The sequence below is a fragment of the Lutzomyia longipalpis genome, chromosome 4 (assembly GCF_024334085.1).
Source record: "Lutzomyia longipalpis isolate SR_M1_2022 chromosome 4, ASM2433408v1".
Taxonomy (NCBI): Eukaryota; Metazoa; Arthropoda; class Insecta; order Diptera; family Psychodidae; genus Lutzomyia; species Lutzomyia longipalpis.
In genome coordinates this window covers 19,921,339-19,935,584 of record NC_074710.1, presented here as the reverse complement: position 1 = coordinate 19,935,584, position 14,246 = coordinate 19,921,339, and the positions used below count along the sequence as shown (strand labels likewise).

General features: G+C 35.3%; 3 protein-coding genes across 6 annotated transcripts in view; 2 read left to right on the top strand and 1 right to left on the bottom strand.

The window, feature by feature from the left end:
• Positions 1 to 303, top strand: part of LOC129794712 (uncharacterized) — a 34,431-nt gene extending 34,128 nt beyond the window's left edge. For all 3 annotated transcript variants that reach the window (XM_055835560.1, XM_055835563.1, XM_055835561.1), the window contains exon 5: positions 44 to 303. In XM_055835560.1, coding sequence (XP_055691535.1) covers positions 44 to 215 — 172 coding nt within the window. In that variant the 3' untranslated portion in view covers positions 216 to 303. The remainder of the gene's footprint in view (positions 1 to 43) is intronic.
• Positions 304 to 9,470: 9,167 nt separating this feature from the next.
• LOC129794736 (zinc finger protein 540-like) lies at positions 9,471 to 11,274 on the bottom strand. The gene is made up of 5 exons (XM_055835590.1): positions 11,058 to 11,274; positions 10,342 to 10,746; positions 10,062 to 10,267; positions 9,818 to 9,986; positions 9,471 to 9,757 (listed from the first exon to the last, which is right to left on the bottom strand). Exons 1-5 carry the CDS (start codon positions 11,180 to 11,182, stop codon positions 9,529 to 9,531), a joined length of 1,134 nt encoding a protein of 377 aa, XP_055691565.1. The 5' UTR covers positions 11,183 to 11,274; the 3' UTR covers positions 9,471 to 9,528.
• Positions 11,107 to 13,472, top strand: LOC129794750 (BTB/POZ domain-containing protein 6-like). Of its 2 annotated transcripts, none has more exons than XM_055835604.1 (3): positions 11,107 to 11,129; positions 11,561 to 12,678; positions 13,273 to 13,472. In XM_055835604.1, exon 2 carries the CDS (start codon positions 11,589 to 11,591, stop codon positions 12,462 to 12,464), a length of 876 nt encoding a protein of 291 aa, XP_055691579.1. In that variant the 5' UTR covers positions 11,107 to 11,129; positions 11,561 to 11,588; the 3' UTR covers positions 12,465 to 12,678; positions 13,273 to 13,472. The 2 variants fall into 2 exon arrangements, with proteins under 2 accessions (XP_055691579.1, XP_055691578.1); XM_055835603.1 differs by lacking the exon at positions 11,107 to 11,129 and adding an exon at positions 11,352 to 11,465.
• Positions 13,473 to 14,246: the final 774 nt, after the last annotated feature.

Sequence of the window (14,246 nt, the reverse complement as noted above, 5' to 3'; positions counted from 1 at the left end):
CACTGATAATCTCTTAACTGAAGAACTTTTTTTTGGTTTTTAGCTACGTAAGGCAGGAGCTTGGACTGAACTTGCCTCACTTGAGAACACTAACAAAGTGGAGAAGTGACAGTAAGAATAATTCGGAGCCTGTTGACAAAGATTGGAAGGCGCAGGAGGCACTCTTGTCGCTTGCAAAGAAGTTGGAGGAAGAAAACTACAAGAAACCTCAGTAAAATGTTGTTTTGTGATAAGACAGATGAGTCTGATGAAGTTCCAAATAAAATGAATTTCGATAAATAAAGAGGATTTCGTAATGAAGGATCAGAAGACTTTTAGATACCTAGTTGTAGAAGCACTAACCTATTTGGGCAGTTTAATACGAATTATTTACCTGAGACAAAACAGGTACGCTCCTCTAGTCATTGTAGTATGTTGATTATCCTTTGGGAGCTGAAGGTTTTGGATCGAAACTAATTAACCTTTTCGCGTTCTTTGAGTCATACGTAGACCCAAACGTGAAACATAATAATTTTTTTTTTATATTTATGAATTTAATTGGTTTTAAAAGTTAGAAATTAATTAAGTTCACGCAGTGGAAGCCAAGAAAGACGTTTTTCCTGAAAAATTTATTCTGAAAGCTTTTGGAAATAAATAAAGCGATAAAAAGGACATGTTTCAATGTTTCACGTGAACGCGAAAGGGCTAAACCTTTTAAGAAACATTGAGGGATCAAAGAAGTATTAAAAAAATTGCCAGAACTGCTTTTTTCCAAAGGAATCAGCTAGAAATAGATACCAAAGTTTTTCCCAAAAACAAAATAAAAGACGTCATCATTGCTTCATTTTCTGTCTCTTTTACTGCATGAAACATTCACGCTGATGTTTTGTTGATGAGTTTTATTAGAACTTTTGCTTTTAAACACTTTTATATGGTTCAGTTATTATCTTATAGTGATATTAACATTCTTAGAGCATAGTTAGAAAAAAGAAAACGGGAAAGGGTTAATCCTTTTCTCTGATGCGAATCAACCGAATCAACGAAATTTTGATGAAACATCAAGTGCAAATGTTTCAAGCTTTTATGCTTTTTTTTATCCTTTTATCATTTTATGGATTTTAACCTGCTGGCCGCCAAGACCTTGGAGCTTCCTTAGAGCGCCAAGGTGGGGTCGTTGAACGACCCCAAGAAGGAAGTCGATTTTCTCATAAACTATAAAACCGGGAACTGTCGGGTCACTACCTTTAGACTCCTTATATAGTCCTCTTGCCCCTTGCATCACAAATTCGCCACCCGGAAACACGCAGAAGAAGATATTAGGGAAAAACATTTTTCACTCATTTTTCACACTTTCTTCGTGAGAAATTTGCCACGAAGTTGACCGCAACTGCTATTTTTTTCACTACTTCCCCACATTCCCCTCACTTCCCGCACCGCGATAAATGGCAATATTTCTCGAATATTCTTTATTGTTTTGCACATTTATATGCTTCTAATTATGTTTTATGTTGTTTATGTTACTTATTCGCGATAATTCTGACACTGAGAAGGTAAAGTGAGAAAGTAAACACAACCCTTCAACCCCCTTCAACCATATGATTTATGATGTGACTAACTTCATTCTGAGAAATTTTCCGCAGCATGGCCGTTACACCAATTTTTGAATTTCCTTCTTCTACATTTTCCTTAATAACTTTTCTTGTGGTGGACGGATTGAGCTGAAATTTTTACACAACCTCCCCAGATAACCAAAAAACTTATTTCCAAAAGATGGGAATGGTATCTTTTATATTTATTAAGTTATAGCACGAAATATAGGGCTGGGGTCGTTCAACGACCCCGCTTGGCGGCCTAGAGGTTAAAGAAATCGTTATAGTGACGTAAATTTGTGCACTTTTAGGCCATTTCTTGGGAGGTTTTTCTCACATTTTTTTCATTTAAAGAAAATTAAAACTAATATTTAAAAATTTTATTTTATTTTATTTCAATAAAGGATATTTTTAAATTTCTTACGTAGTTCACATTGTCCAATTCGATATTGATAACCGAATACAGGAAAGGAGCATTTACATTGATTCTTACAAACATCTAATGGAGTTAACTTATAGATATTCCTTAAATTTAGAGCATCTTTGAGGTCTTCAATTGAGTTCTGCATCTTCTTTATAAGTAAGCTAAATGTTTTTAATTCATTCTCCACACTATCTGTGTGAATTGCTAAATAATGTAAAATATTATTTCCTTCCTTATCGACTAATTTGAGTAAATCTATAATTATTTGACTAGAAAGGAATTCAATGAAATACCCCTGATTGTCTGCGTAGGTTGAATGAAGGGGCGTTCTTCCTTCAATGTCTTTCTTCAGGAATAATTCACGTTGAGCTCTTTCGTCGCTTCTAATCACATCGAGGAGGGATTTGAAGTGAATCCAAACTTCATTCCACTTGAATGTGCCGTGAGAATGAAGAGTATTCTGTCCATTGTTATTTGTACAACTTAAAATCCGAATTGCTGCCCTTTGATTTGTCTTTGCAAACCTCAAAAACTCCCAAATAAATGGAATGTTGTAGTATAAAATGGAATTTTGCAGCGGAACATTTCCATCTTCGTCTTTTTGGCAATTTTTCTCAATTACATAATTCTCAGATTTATTCTTGAGGAAATAATCAAACATTTGTCTTATTAGTTTTTTAAATGTTTCTTCGGTTATTTTGGAATTATTTGTTTTCTTGAGAATATCAATGTAGTGCAATTTTGTAATTTCATAGAAAACATTAATTGCGGCGGTTGAATTGAGATTTAAAACGTTCCTGTAAACTTCATCCAATAAACACTTTATCATTTCATTGAAATTAAATCCGAAAATTACAAAAATTTCCGCAATTTTGACACTTTTCACGATAATTTCAGCTAAATCAGCATTAGGAATTGTTGTTTGGGAAGAACCAAAATACTGAATCATTTTATCTTGATCTGAAACTCTGTACAAGTAGCAGTAATAAATGATTTCAAGGAGATCATTTCTTTGGTCAGATTTGAGGCATTTCTTCAGGGATTGTCCACCAAAATGCGGAGAAATGGTTAATTTTTCAATAATTTCCTTTGGAAGAACTTTGAAAAGGCACAAAATGTCCTTTTTCTTCTCATCTCGCCACATTTTGTACAAAATTGAATTATTATCCGAAAGGATAAAGTTCGATGTGTCCCTTCCGAAGAATTTGTACATAAGTCCAATGCAAGTTGTGGGTGTTTCCCTTTTAGGGTTTGGCACGAAAATTTCCGTTAAAACTTCATAAACTGAAAGTTTTCCCACATTTATGTAAAACAAACAGGAATTCCCGATAAATTCCTCAAACGTCGTGCCCACGCTTATGGCTCTCGATGAGATATTTTTGATTAATTCAGCAAAAAATCGACTTGAGCCAATCATCTTCCGACAATCCCTTTCGGCATTTTTGGAAATGCAGAAAATCTTCCAAATGCACCATTCAAGTAAATCAATGTCCTTTAATTGTCCCTCCTTGAACCGGACTTCTAAGCAGAGTTTGTGAAGGAAAATAATGGGGGATTGAGAGTTTTTTTCAATAATTTCATAAATTTCCGTGAAATTTTGCAAATCCTTCATTTTTGCCAATTTATAAATTAATTCCGTTTCAAATTTATTCCCAAAATAGGAGCATAATTTATTGGTGAAGAGTTCACGATTAAAGAGACTAAAAGCACATTGAATTTTATCAAATATTCTCAAATCCTCATTTATGGGGGAATCAATCATTGATCCAAAATCAATTGATGAAATGTAAAATTCATAATCTTCCTTGAAATATTTCCATATAAATTGCAAAATTGCCTTAAATTCAATTATTGAATTTTTCCAAGAAAATTTCGGGAGAGCATTGAAGATAATCATTATTTCTCTCTTCTCCGTGAGTGAGAATGTGTTGAGAAAGGCAAAATAGTCCTTATCAAAGCAAATTTTTTCCATTAACATACAAAGGAATGTTTCAATGAAATTATCCTTTTGTACCAAATTATTTTCAATATTGCTCTTAATTCGTTTGAAAATACTCAAACGTACGCCTTTTAGGTCAAAATAACCAATGAAGATACTTGCAAGGAAGTAGTCTGCAAAGGTTATGTGAACAAAGGAAAAATCTTCATCAGCTGTAAGATTGAGGAAACCATAAGTGAGGATTTCGGTGTTATTTTCCAATTTCTTCGGTTCTGCAAATGGCCATTCAATCCCCAATTCTTTTGCCGCAATGAACGCGTGAAAAACCTTAATATTGTGCATTTTTGCCTCCTTCCGCATTAGCGCCATATTCGATTTTGACGGTATTCCCGCTTTTTCATAGTAATCCTCAAAGGAAAGCTCAAAAATCTTCGTATAGAGCCAGATCGTATTAATTTTCCCCGGAAAATTATTTAGAAGATTCGCTCGAACTGAAGATTTAGCTTTAGATCTCTCCTGTTGTTCATGGTAGACAATATCGATCATCATCTTCACATAGAGCGGCTTCAAGGAGACTGCATCTCCTACTTCATCCAGATCCTTAAAAAATCCATTTAGATAGGATTGATCGCGTTTAAAGACTTTTGTTGAGTTCGTTTTAACTTTATAGTACTCTTCAATGAAGATTTGACGCATGTCCGTTGAGTAGTGGGTTATTTTGACTTCTTCAAAGTCCTTAAGTTGCCTCAGGACTGAATCAACGTGCGAACGACCCGAAATGTAAATTGAAAAATTAAAAAAGGTCAATTTTTCAATAAAATTCACAATAATTTCCTCATAAATTGGCATTATTTCATCAAATCCATCAAAGATGAGGAAGATTGGGGGACTGTCCTGTGTGAAGTAGTACTCAAGGAGCTTTCTGTCCAACTCCTTACTCGCTCCGTAGGAGATAAGGACACTAAGGAGGAATTCTTTTGCTCCTTCTTTTGTGAAACTCCTATTTTGAGCTTGAAAGTCAAAGAATTTGTCCGAAATTAGTCTCAGTTGGAAGAATTCAACCCAAAATTCTGGATGAGCTGCTTTGAAGCTCATCGCCATGTTCTGCAAACTTGACGTCTTCCCTAATCCTGGATCACCTTTTATGATGCATCGTCGATAAGTTTGGAAGAGATCATTTTCGGAAATACATTCATTTCCTCGCTTTACGTATTCCCTTAAGATGTAGGGGTTTGGAATTTTGTTATCAGGCAGGTTCCTGCCTAGATGAATTTCTCCGTCCTTGCAGAGAGCCCTGAAGAAGTCCATTAGAAGGTTTAGGTAGTTACTCGTGTAATGATCAGTGTTTTTGAGTTTATAAAGGGACACAAGATGGTCCTGAATTCCAATTTTGCTTCTTGAAAATTTCCTCTGTGCCTCATAGGTTAGATCCTGGTAGGACACAGATGTGAGGGATCTGGCTTTACCAACATAAAAAATATGTTTCTTCTCGTACAAATCACATTCCTGCTCTTCATTGTCCATCAAAATAACAATCTTCTTGTCGTAGAACTTTAAAGCTTCGTATTGAAACTTTGTTATCTTGGACATTGGAACAAGAAGCGTAGACGGATCATCTGTTCTCAGAGCAAAATAGATCCTTAAGGCATCTAGACGCATATTCGTATTACTTTTAATGAGATTCGAACCATTTTGTAGGTCTTCATTCAATTTTCTCAGAGTTCTCTCTTGAAATTCAACAAACTGTGGGAATTTCTTGAGGAAGCTCTTCGAAATTCCCGGTAAATCAACATCAAGAGCAGCATTCTGAAGGATCACGTCAAAATCTGCCTTTAGTATTGCCTTCCGGATCCTCGTTAACTGATTAAATTTCAAAAATTCCTCAATCTTATTCCGAATTGCCTCGTAAAATGATTTAATGTTGGATACAGAGTAATCTTCAATTAGCAGTATATTGTTTATTGCTTTCATCTTATCAACATTTGGGCATTTTGTAACGAAAATTAATCTTTGCAGGATATAATCTGCGAAAGAGTCTTTATCACTTGACTCATATCCATCAATTTGCTGAAGAATTTTTTCAATTTCACCCCGAAATTTGGCATTAATTTGCAAAACTTTCGCACCGCTTTCAGTTAATTCACAAAAGAACTTTTGAATTACGTTGTTTGTTGCGGGATCCATTGGTAGATCCTTCATGTCCATTGATGCTGTAGTTGTTATGATGAAGAAGAGTTCACAATTTTCAGGAGTTTTCTCACTAATTTCCATCATTTTTGGCAAATATTCTTTCAAATTGAAATTTTTTCCGCCACTAATGAGCCTTTCTCTCCCCAATTTTCGCTCCTTCAGCATAAATTTTGCTTGATTTAGCATCAAATAGCGTTTTCCGTCGCTTCTAAAATCACAAACAACATCATCAAACTTCGGGAAGTCCGTAACTTCGTAGCCAACAGAGAATTCATCACATTTCAATTTATTTCTCAATGTTAAAGAACTGTAGAGGAGCAATTCCTCCTGGAATCTAAATCCAATGTCCCCGGTGAAAGCTGATTTGTATTCTTTCTCCATTTTTTTTTTTTTTTAATTTTGAACCTGAACTAAGCACTAATTACCAGAACTTTTAGGACTTAGCTGCCTTAATCCACGAGATGATCTTCAGAACTAACTTTGCAGGTGAAAAGGTATTTTGATGGAACTCTAAGACGTTGTTGTTATCACGCGGCGTGATAAAATACATATTATTGGTTTGATAGATAATTATTTCATCTAATCTTTAGTAATTATTGTGATATGATGTCAGTTCTTACTTCATCTCCAGATAATGGCCATAATAGCCACCAAAAATAAATTGCAAGCTAATTATATCTGTTATTGTTTATTTTTCTGATTCACCATTTTACCCCAGTTACCCTTATAGTAAATCAATAAAAAGGTAAAATATTATTTATCAAAAATTTCCCAACTAAACATTCTTTTTGGTCTTTTCTGCGTTAACTCGAAACATTATTTTAAACTTTGAAAAAGAATTTATCTAGGTAATTTAGAATACAAAAAAAATGTTTGGGTTAGCGTATAGAGGTAACTGGGGTAAAATGGAGAATCGGAAAAAAAATAAAATTAATGTCTCAAGAAGCAGTGGGAGCTAATCTGTCTAATTTTGTCAGTAGTTCCACTTTATACCCCTGCCTAAGCCTAGAAAGTTTCATAATTATTGATGCGATATTTTGGCTTTTATTTGAAAAACAAATTTTTCAAACCTCAAAGTTACTCTGACCTTTCAACTACAAATTAAGTTTTTAACTGGTACACAAATCTCTCATTCTTAATAGAAATTATAGCGTCTTGCTAAAATAATTTTATTAAATTAAGATTAGCTAACAAAAAACTGCAATTCACCATTTTACCCCAGTGTCGGGGCATAATAGTGAAAGTGCAAGGGTTTGGAAAATGACCTGAAAATGCATTTTCCCGTTGAGATAGGAAGAAATCGTCTGAGATAAAGTTGTAGCCCAAAAAATTTGTTATAAGATAGTTGTTATTGAACTCAGGAAAAATTATCTCCCAAAAATTCACCATTTTACCCCAGGTTTCCCTAACCGTAATTAACTTAAAGGGTTAATCGATTTATTCGAACTTTTTGAAAGTCCTGAAAGTAAAAGCTTTTTTTTTGTGTGCTTTTAGTCCTGGAGATTTTAGCTAGTCCCCGTGGTCAATTCGATTTTTTTCTAATCGTCACAAAATAAGATTAATTTAGTAGCCCTTTCACTTTTTTTCGCGACCGATTTTTTGTGAATTTAATTGTTATTTTAAGTTAGAAAAGTTAATAATTCACGTAGAAGAAGTCAAAGAAGACGTTTTACCTGAGAAATGTCTACACAGGGCGTCTATAGAGGAAATATACAGATAAAAGGAACTGTTTCTATATGCGGACACGAAAGGATTAGTGACAAAAATTCTACATCTATGTGTAAGGGAAGTTGTACTTCAAAATTTTTCAAAAGAAAATGTTAAAAACAAGGAATAAACTTGAAATATATCTATCGAATCTTCCAAGAATTAGATAAGCAAAAAATGTTTGAGAGTAGGTACAATTGAGAATTAGTAAGGGGGCAGAAGAATGTGAAATTTGGGCAATTGACTAACTATAAAAGACGTATCAGTATGGTATAACAAAGAAATGGGAATTCCAATATTTACGCGCTCCTACGTGCTTTTTATTACCCCATTTGTAAAAATTGTACATACATAGATAATTGAACAATGGACCTAATTCAGCGACCAAGAAACCCTTGAAATCTTTAAATTTTGTACTGAAATTTCAAGATTTCAAGCGAATTTCAAGGGTTTCTTGGTCGCTGAATAAGGCCCAATATCTGGAGAAATCAAGTATTTTATTGGGATCATGAATAGGATCTTAATCATTGATATGCCGTGGGGGTATGCATTGAATCATACGTTGATCAAATGGAGTTTCTTTTATTTTCTCGAATTTAAATGAATTTAATTACTTTTCCAAGTTGGAAAAATACGTTAACCCTCCGTATACTGTGACCAAAATACTTACGCGCATTACTATTGGGGTAACTGACTGACCCCATAGAATTTTCATTTCGGTCAAATGTCCATTAATAGACTCCTTGGTACTCCCTAAGAAGTCTTTTGTCCATTTAAGAATAGGGGAGGGCGGGGCTAATAAAGTCACTTAAGGGTTTGGAAAAAGCCGAAAATATCATATTTCCTAGCTAGATAGAACAAAATGATCTGAGAAAGAGTTGTAGGGCAAGAAATATCCTAAAGAATTGAGCTATTCATTTCGCTTTATTTGTTTGGGAAATATTATATTTTGAGCTTTTTCTAAACCCTTTAGTGACTTTTAACCCCGCTCTCCCCTACAAAAATTAATTTTATATGAACTTTGCAATGAATTTTTTGCGTTAGAATCGTCAAGAAAGAGACAAAGAGTAACAAAGCGAAGATAAAATGCAATAAATTTGACCGTTATATGAATTTTTGAATTCCCTCTTCTTACATTTTTGTTAATAACTTTTTTTCTAGTGGTCGGATCGACCTGAAATTTTGACATAATCTTCTCAGATAACCAAGGAACTTATTCCCAAAAGATCTCTGAGAATTAGGGAGTAAAATCTCGAAATAGAGCTCTGGGGTCGGTCACCTACCCCTCATAAGTATACGAAGGGTTAAATAAAAAGCTTGTTACGCAAAAGGTGGTCAATCCAACTTGTTAAATTAATAAAAGGTTAGAAATGTTACTGTAAGATTAGATAGAAAAGCACTGTTTTGAATAAAATGTTACCAGACAATCTTTTTTTATGTAAGGTATACACTTCTTGGAAAATCCCTTATCACGGTCCTAGTCGAATTTAGTCATATTCTCCGAAATCATGTTTAAATCTCATGATTATTTTCTTACCTCTTGAAAAGCTTCAAAAACAAGAAGACCAGACATCTATTGAAGACCAGATATCTAAAATGTTTATTTGTGCGTATATTGAAGCAATTTAATAACCTCTTTGGATTTTTTTCGTTATCTTTTTATTCAGATTATTCCAGAGTAAAATAACAATTTTTTATCATTACTTTTTAACCTTTTTCCCCTTCTTTTCAGCTTTATCTTTAGTTTCAAAGGGTTTATGAACAGTCTCCACATGACGTGAAAAGTAGAACTCGGTGGAGAAAGCTTTGCGTTTGGTGCATAAATAGCAAACGTATGAGTAGTCAATATGGGCCTTAGCGCGATGTCGAAGCATATTACCTCGGCTATCAAATAATTTTCCACAATCAAAGCACGGATGAACTCCTACACTGTAAAAGAAGAAAAATGTTTATTTTTCTTTATCTTTTGTATTTTTCTTTTAAACTTACTCAACATGATTTATATGAATGTGTTCTCTAAATTCCTCCTTTATATCAAATCCCGATCCGCATGCGTCACATTCAAAGTTCTTTAATGCGTGATTCTCGTCATAGTGATCCTTGAGGATTTCTAGACTTTCGAATGATTTCTTGCAAGCAGGGCAGACGATGGGATCCACTGTGGAGGGAAAAAGTTGTAAAAAAAAACTTCTTAAAGAGATTTTTAAGTGTTGAGAGGTGTGAAAGACGCTACATTTGGTATCTACGGGAAGGCCGTTGTGGTATGTGTGTGAATGTCTCTTGAGCGATGCATAAGAACTAAGGGTTTTGCCGCAGTAGAAGCAATCTCGGGGCTGAATCTTGATATTGTGCGTATTATTGTGTCGCTTGTACTCCGTCCTCGGTACAGTCTCCCCGCATTTATCGCACGTTATATTGGGCTGTTTTGAGAATTTTTTTCTAAAAATTCAAACAAAAATTAATATTTTTTAGTTTTTTTAAGAAGATCTTCTTCTCCTTGAACTTTTTTTTACCTGTAATGCATGTAGATAATATGAAGCTTAATTGTTTCATAGTTGACAAATCTCTGTCCACACATATAACATTTGTACTTCATGTGATCCGTATGGCGCTTCTGATGGGTTCTGAGGTATGCACGATTCTTGAAGAAGTGTCCACATATTTTGCACTTATGCTTCTCCTGAAAATGCACCTGCATATGCTGCTTGAGACGATCATTGTCCACAAATGCCCTTGGGCATTTGGGACATTCAAATTCCTTAATGTTTGAGTGGGTCAAGACGTGTCTCTTCAAGCTTGCCTTCCATTTGTACTCCTTTCCGCATAGCGAACACTTAGTATCCCCAGGCTTCAGGTAAGCTGACAAAAATTCTTTAGTTGTTTTGAATTTCTTCTCTTCAGCAGCTTTCTTGTTTTTCCTACAAGAAAAAATGATAAAAATTTGAAAAATATTTTTTTTTGAAGCCTGATGATGGGTTTGAATTTGCCGAAATGTCGCTGGAAAAATATGAATAAGTTTAAAGAGAAAAAATTACAAAATCGTGATTTTTTATTCAACATTTTGTTATTTAAGCATTATTAGGCTAAGCTTATTAGTAAATTTCACGCATTAAAGGGTTAAAATGACTCAAAAGGAAAAAGTCAGTAGATTGATTGATTGCAATACTTCTCGTCCTTTTCTTGAAAACCAAGCGAGTTTAGTCAGAAGGAAATCATCACATAAACATACTTGACTGGAATTCGTAGAGTGAGCTTTTGTGGCTTTTTCCCTTCGTCTCCATCTTTAGCAGTACAATAATCGGTGAGAATCCCATCAACACAGAATATTTTAACATCCTCAATTGCCGTATCCATGATAAATCACTAGGATTTGCATTAAAAATCCTTCAGAACATTCCAACAATTTACTCCTTAACACGATGAGTGAACTGTCAAAATCTCTTAAGTTTGCGTCTAGGAGATTTAAGAGAATTTTAAGAGGTTTTTAAGAGATTTAAGAGAAGATTTTTTGTGAAGCAATCATAGTAACGGTTTTTTTTCATTTGATTTTGTCATTGCAATTTTCTTCCGGGAGAAAAATTAGACGGAAAACTATAAAGAAAACTTTAAAATAACTGGAAAATCCCTGAAACTTGCAGTAAGTGTAATTAATTGACTAATTTAATCAGGGGAATCACGAGAAAATAGAATTTTTGAGCATTCCAAGTGCTTACAGTTTCAATCATTTTTTAGGTTAGGTATTGAAGCAGAAGAAGAAAAAATGGCTGATACGTCCGGGAAGAAGAGAAAACCAGGCCCGGCATCTAGAACAAATAAAATCCCACGCAAGAAGTTCGGGTATAATGGGAATATCAACTTCATCTTCCCAAACGACGATGGGGCTGTCCTGCTGGCGGATAAGCTCAAACTCATGGCGGTCAGTGAAGTGTGGTTGAATCAACTTCCAAGATGCGAGATCAGTGAACCAGAGGATATTACCATTGAGGACATCCCTTATGCAGTTTTCTCCGCAATGGTGGATTTTGTCTCCTACAGCGACAATGGAAAGCCCGTGTTGGACGTGAATGAAGGGAACTTCCAGGTATTCCTGTACGCCGCTAAGAAGTACTTCATTTACAGCGTCCTCCATGAGATTGTAAAGTTCCTCCAGAATTTCATCAAAGCCGAAAATCTTGCGGAACATTTTGAATTTATTGAGCGTTTTGACATGCAGCCAATCATGGAACATTTCCAGGCCATCTGCATTCGTTTCCCACTGCACGTCATCAGGACTTTGAATACTTCCCCGCCTCACAAGCGTATCCTTCAAATGATCCTCGAGAGTCCTCTGCTCAACTGCAATGAGTACAGTCTCTTCTATGAGATAATGGAGATGCTTATTCGTGATGGGAAGGGGCATCCGGGAGGCGGACAGAATGGTGAGAGTGATTGCATGAGGAGGGAACTTGGACGTCTTCTTTACCTCATTCGCTTCCCAACGATGACAATTGAGGAGTTCATCATGTGCACCGAAGCACCAACTCCACTCACGGACAAGGAGGCCAAAGATATTCTCTTGTGGCTCAATGGGCAAATCTACAGCTCAACCATTAAGAAGTTCAACCTCAAACCGAGATTCCCCATTGCTGAACCATAAATGAAATTACAAAAAAATCTGCATTTAAAGCAACCTTGCACTGAAGCACCGCCTTGGAGAAAATTTTAGTTACGCGAGAACCAATGAAAACTTTACTTTGGATTTGTCAACCAATCAGGGAGATTCTCCAAATTCTTCTTATTTCTTTTTCCGTTAAAATCAAGCAAAGGGAGGCACTCCAAATTTTTTTCTCATTGGCTCAGAACAGACGGCCGTGGCTTTTGGTTGACGTCTTCGCGATGCAACTTTTTGGAAGCGACTTTTTTGCGAAGACATAACCTCAAAGCAACTTTTTTGTGTGCAAAAAAGTGAGAAATACGGGAAAAAATTCATTGCAGTGCCCCCGGGGGGCTTCCCGTATGCTGTTATAGCATTTTCCAAGCGTAAATTTGCACAATTCTGTTTTTTACCACAACAATATTTCGATGCGACTTTTTTGACACTTGGATGCGACTTTTTCGATGTAACTTTTTTGGGTGGAAACTTTTTTTGTTCAAAAAAAAGTGAAAAAATTTTCCTCGAAAAAGTCACACCCAAAAAAGTTGCTTCAAAAAAGTCACACCCAAAAAAGTTGCATCAAAAAAGTCACATCCAAAAAAGTTACATCGAAAAAGTCGCATCCAAGTGTCAAAAAAGTCGCATCGAAATATTGTTGTGGTAAAAAACAGAATTGTGCAAATTTACGCTTGGAAAATGCTATAACAGCATACGGGAAGCCCCCCGGGGGCACTGCAATGCATTTTTTCCCGTATTTCTCACTTTTTTGCACACAAAAAAGTTGCTTTGAGGTTATGTCTGCGCAAAAAAGTCGCATCCAAAAAGTTGCATCGCGAAGACGTCAACCAAAAGCCACGGCCGTCTGTTCTGAGCCATTAAAACATTTTTGTACTGCATTGAATTAAATTAACATTTATTGAATTTATTGGATGAAATACATGAAAATTAACAGAATTATTTATCTAAAAAAAAACTGAATTGAATTTGAAATAAAAAAGAATTTTTAAACAATATTGTTTCATTGGTCGGTTGTTGAAATGTCCAGAACGGTGTTAGTTATCAGAAAATATAAATTGGTTTTTCATTTTTTCTTCAAATTCCAATCAAATGTGCGAGAAGGATATATTTTTTCACGTCGTAATCAGCCATACATCACAACTTTGATCCAGAATGATGATAGCTCATAAAAATCGGTTAAGCGGTTTAGCCATATATTGCGTCAATTTTTAACCCTTTTGTGTCTTTTGGATCAGGCAATAATATCAACGTGAAACATGTAAGGGAATTATTCACAGAAGGGAATATTTGGGCGGTGAAAAGGTTCACACGTTTATCTAGTGGGGATTACGCCCCAAGGCTGACGAGCTATTCCTAGACAACGCGACTGTCCCGTTCCACGACCCACACAGAATTCCCTAATCACTTAGCAGCCCACATAGTAATTCCACCACTAGAGAGACTCGCCCTGGGAAGGAGACCCACGTTAGTGTGTTCTGTCTCCGAAAGAGGGGGTTGCCGGCAATATGGGGTTATGCCTTTGGCGGGTACAAACTTTAACCCTACAAACATAAGATTTTCCCGAATTTTATTGATTGATATTTATTAATTGTTTTTTTTTCAAATTAAGAAATGCGTTACTGGAGAACACGAATTTCTAACCTCAAACTTTGACCTGAATTTTCTATTTAAAAAAATGTTTTTTAAGATTTTACGAGCTTGAAGTTTTTGAAGTCGCCTACACATCAATGTAGAATTTATCACAATAAGTTGTTTTTTATTCTGTGA